Below are 2,036 nucleotides of genomic sequence, written 5' to 3'. Positions count from 1 at the left end.
CTCGACCTCCGAGTATCCAGTAGCTACTTCTGAGCTGCCTGAGGGTGAGCTGTGTGCCTCCGTGGAGTGTCCTTAGATGAGCCTGTCCGATGAGTAGCTGAGCCAGTTGAGATTCCTTCGGAATAATCACTTGGTTCCGGCTCTCCGGGCCAATGTGAGCAAACTTGAGCCGTCCTCTCATCCTCAATACCCCTTAGCGATCGATGAAGGGTGTGAGCTTGGTGAGGGGGTGGGATTTGCTGAACCTTTCCCCTCGTGAGATCGCTCTGAGTTGATCCTTGAAGTGAGCTGCCTGCGTGAGTTTGATCCAGAGGATGCGAGCCTCTTCAAGATCACCAAGAGTGAGCGGGTATCGAAGAGAAGAGTTGGGGGTTTTCCTGAGCCGAGCTATGAATCGTCGACAGATTGCTGTGACCCTGAGCAGTCGGTTGAACGATGAGAATCTGTCGACGAGATTCCAGAGCGCGATTGGATGAGCTTTTACATGTAGGAGAACTCCTGGCTTTTCCTCGAGGTCTGCGCTGAGGTCTTTTTCCAGAGCGTGAGTTGGCCATGATGAGCAGTCTTGATGAAGCCATGGTGGCCCTTTCCACCAGAGCTTATGAGATACCAGTTGGTGCGCTGATAGACCTCGAGATGCACAGTCTGCAGGATTCTCCTTGCCCGGTACCAATCTCCAATGAGCCTGCTGAGTGAGCTCCTGGATGAGTGCCACCCGATTTTTCACGAACTCCTTCCATCTTGAGGAGTGTGAGCTGATCCACGTGAGCGTGACCGATGAGTCGGTCCAGAGATAGGTTGTGGCGTTCCTGAGATTGAGTTGGTCCTTGACGTACTTAGTCAGTTTGGCCAGGAGGAGAGCCGCAGTGAGTTCTAGTCGTGGGATTGTCAGCCGTTTGAGCGGTGCGACCTTCGTTTTTGAGCAAACCAATGTGAGTTCTGATTTTCCCTTGTTGAGAACCTTGAGATAGATCACGGCTGACATCGCCACTTGTGATGCGTCGAAAAAACCGTGTACTTCGACGACGGAATCCGTGAGCAGTCCAAGCCACCGAGGTATGGTGATCTCTGATAACTGTGTGAGCTCCTCCCTAAATTGGCTCCATCGTTGAGCAGTTGTCTGGGAAACTGGTTCGTCCCATCCCAGTTTCTCGATCCATAGAGCCTGGAGCAATATCTTCGCTCGTATGACCACTGGCGCTAGGAAACCCAGTGGATCGAAGAGTTGAGCCGTTTCCGATAAAATGATTCTCTTCGTTATTGAGCTGGTCTCAGGCTGAGTGACGGAGAACTTGAAGTTGTCCGTTCCAGGATGCCAAGAAACCCCTAGAATCTTGGTGAGCGAGTCCTCTATGAATCGTTGTTCTTGAGAGGTGCTGTCAGGTTGAAGAGATGTGAGTAGAGCTGGGCTATTTGAGTGCCATTTGGCTAGCGGAAAGCCTCCTGACCGACAGAGCTGTGTCACCTGATGAGCGGTCCTGAGTAGCTCTTCCTCCGAGTCAGCACCCTCGCAGATATCGTCAACATATCGTCCTTTCATGAGCGGTTCCACAGCGAGAGGATAGTTCGATCCTTCATCCTCAACGAGCTGATGAAGAACACGCATTGAGAGGAACGGAGCTGACCTAGTGCCATATGTGACCGTGGTGAGTTGATAGGTGGCGATATCTCCGTTTGAGTCGGTCCAGAGTATTTGTTGGAGTGGCCAATCTTCCGGATGTACCCGAATTTGACGAAACATCTTGGTTATGTCCGTCATGAAAATGAGCCGTTTCCGCCGAGAAAAGAGAAGTACATCCGAGATATCCTTCTGCAACTTCTCACCCGTGTGCATAATCTCGTTCAACGATTGTCCTGAGCTGGTCTTGTTGGAGCCGTTGAAAACAACTCTGAGCTTCGTTGTCTCACTGCTCGCCCTGAGAACTCCGTGATGAGGGAAGAAATATTCCGGAGGAGCGTCAGCCCGAGAAGAACACGGACGGCCCGAAACCCTCAACCCTCCTGAAGCCGAGGCCTCATGTGCTAAGGTCATTTCG

At 51.8% G+C, this 2,036-nt stretch overlaps 1 protein-coding gene across 1 annotated transcript; it reads right to left on the bottom strand.

The window, feature by feature from the left end:
* Positions 1-193: 193 nt before the first annotated feature.
* On the bottom strand, positions 194-2,032 carry LOC107042302. The gene has a single exon (XM_015263300.1). The coding sequence runs from the start codon at positions 2,030-2,032 to the stop codon at positions 194-196; it is 1,839 nt and encodes a 612-aa protein (XP_015118786.1).
* Between the last annotated feature and the right edge of the window lie 4 nt (positions 2,033-2,036).

This window comes from Diachasma alloeum, unplaced genomic scaffold (assembly GCF_001412515.2).
Source record: "Diachasma alloeum isolate Michigan unplaced genomic scaffold, Dall2.0 Dall_scaffold_00440, whole genome shotgun sequence".
NCBI classification, from domain to species: Eukaryota; Metazoa; Arthropoda; class Insecta; order Hymenoptera; family Braconidae; genus Diachasma; species Diachasma alloeum.
This window is presented reverse-complemented; position numbering and strand designations above follow the sequence as displayed.

Coding starts and splice junctions, on each gene's coding strand:
- LOC107042302 (XM_015263300.1), bottom strand. CDS start 2,032: ATGACCTTAGCACATGAGGCCTCGGCTTCAGGAGGGTTGAGGGTTTCG.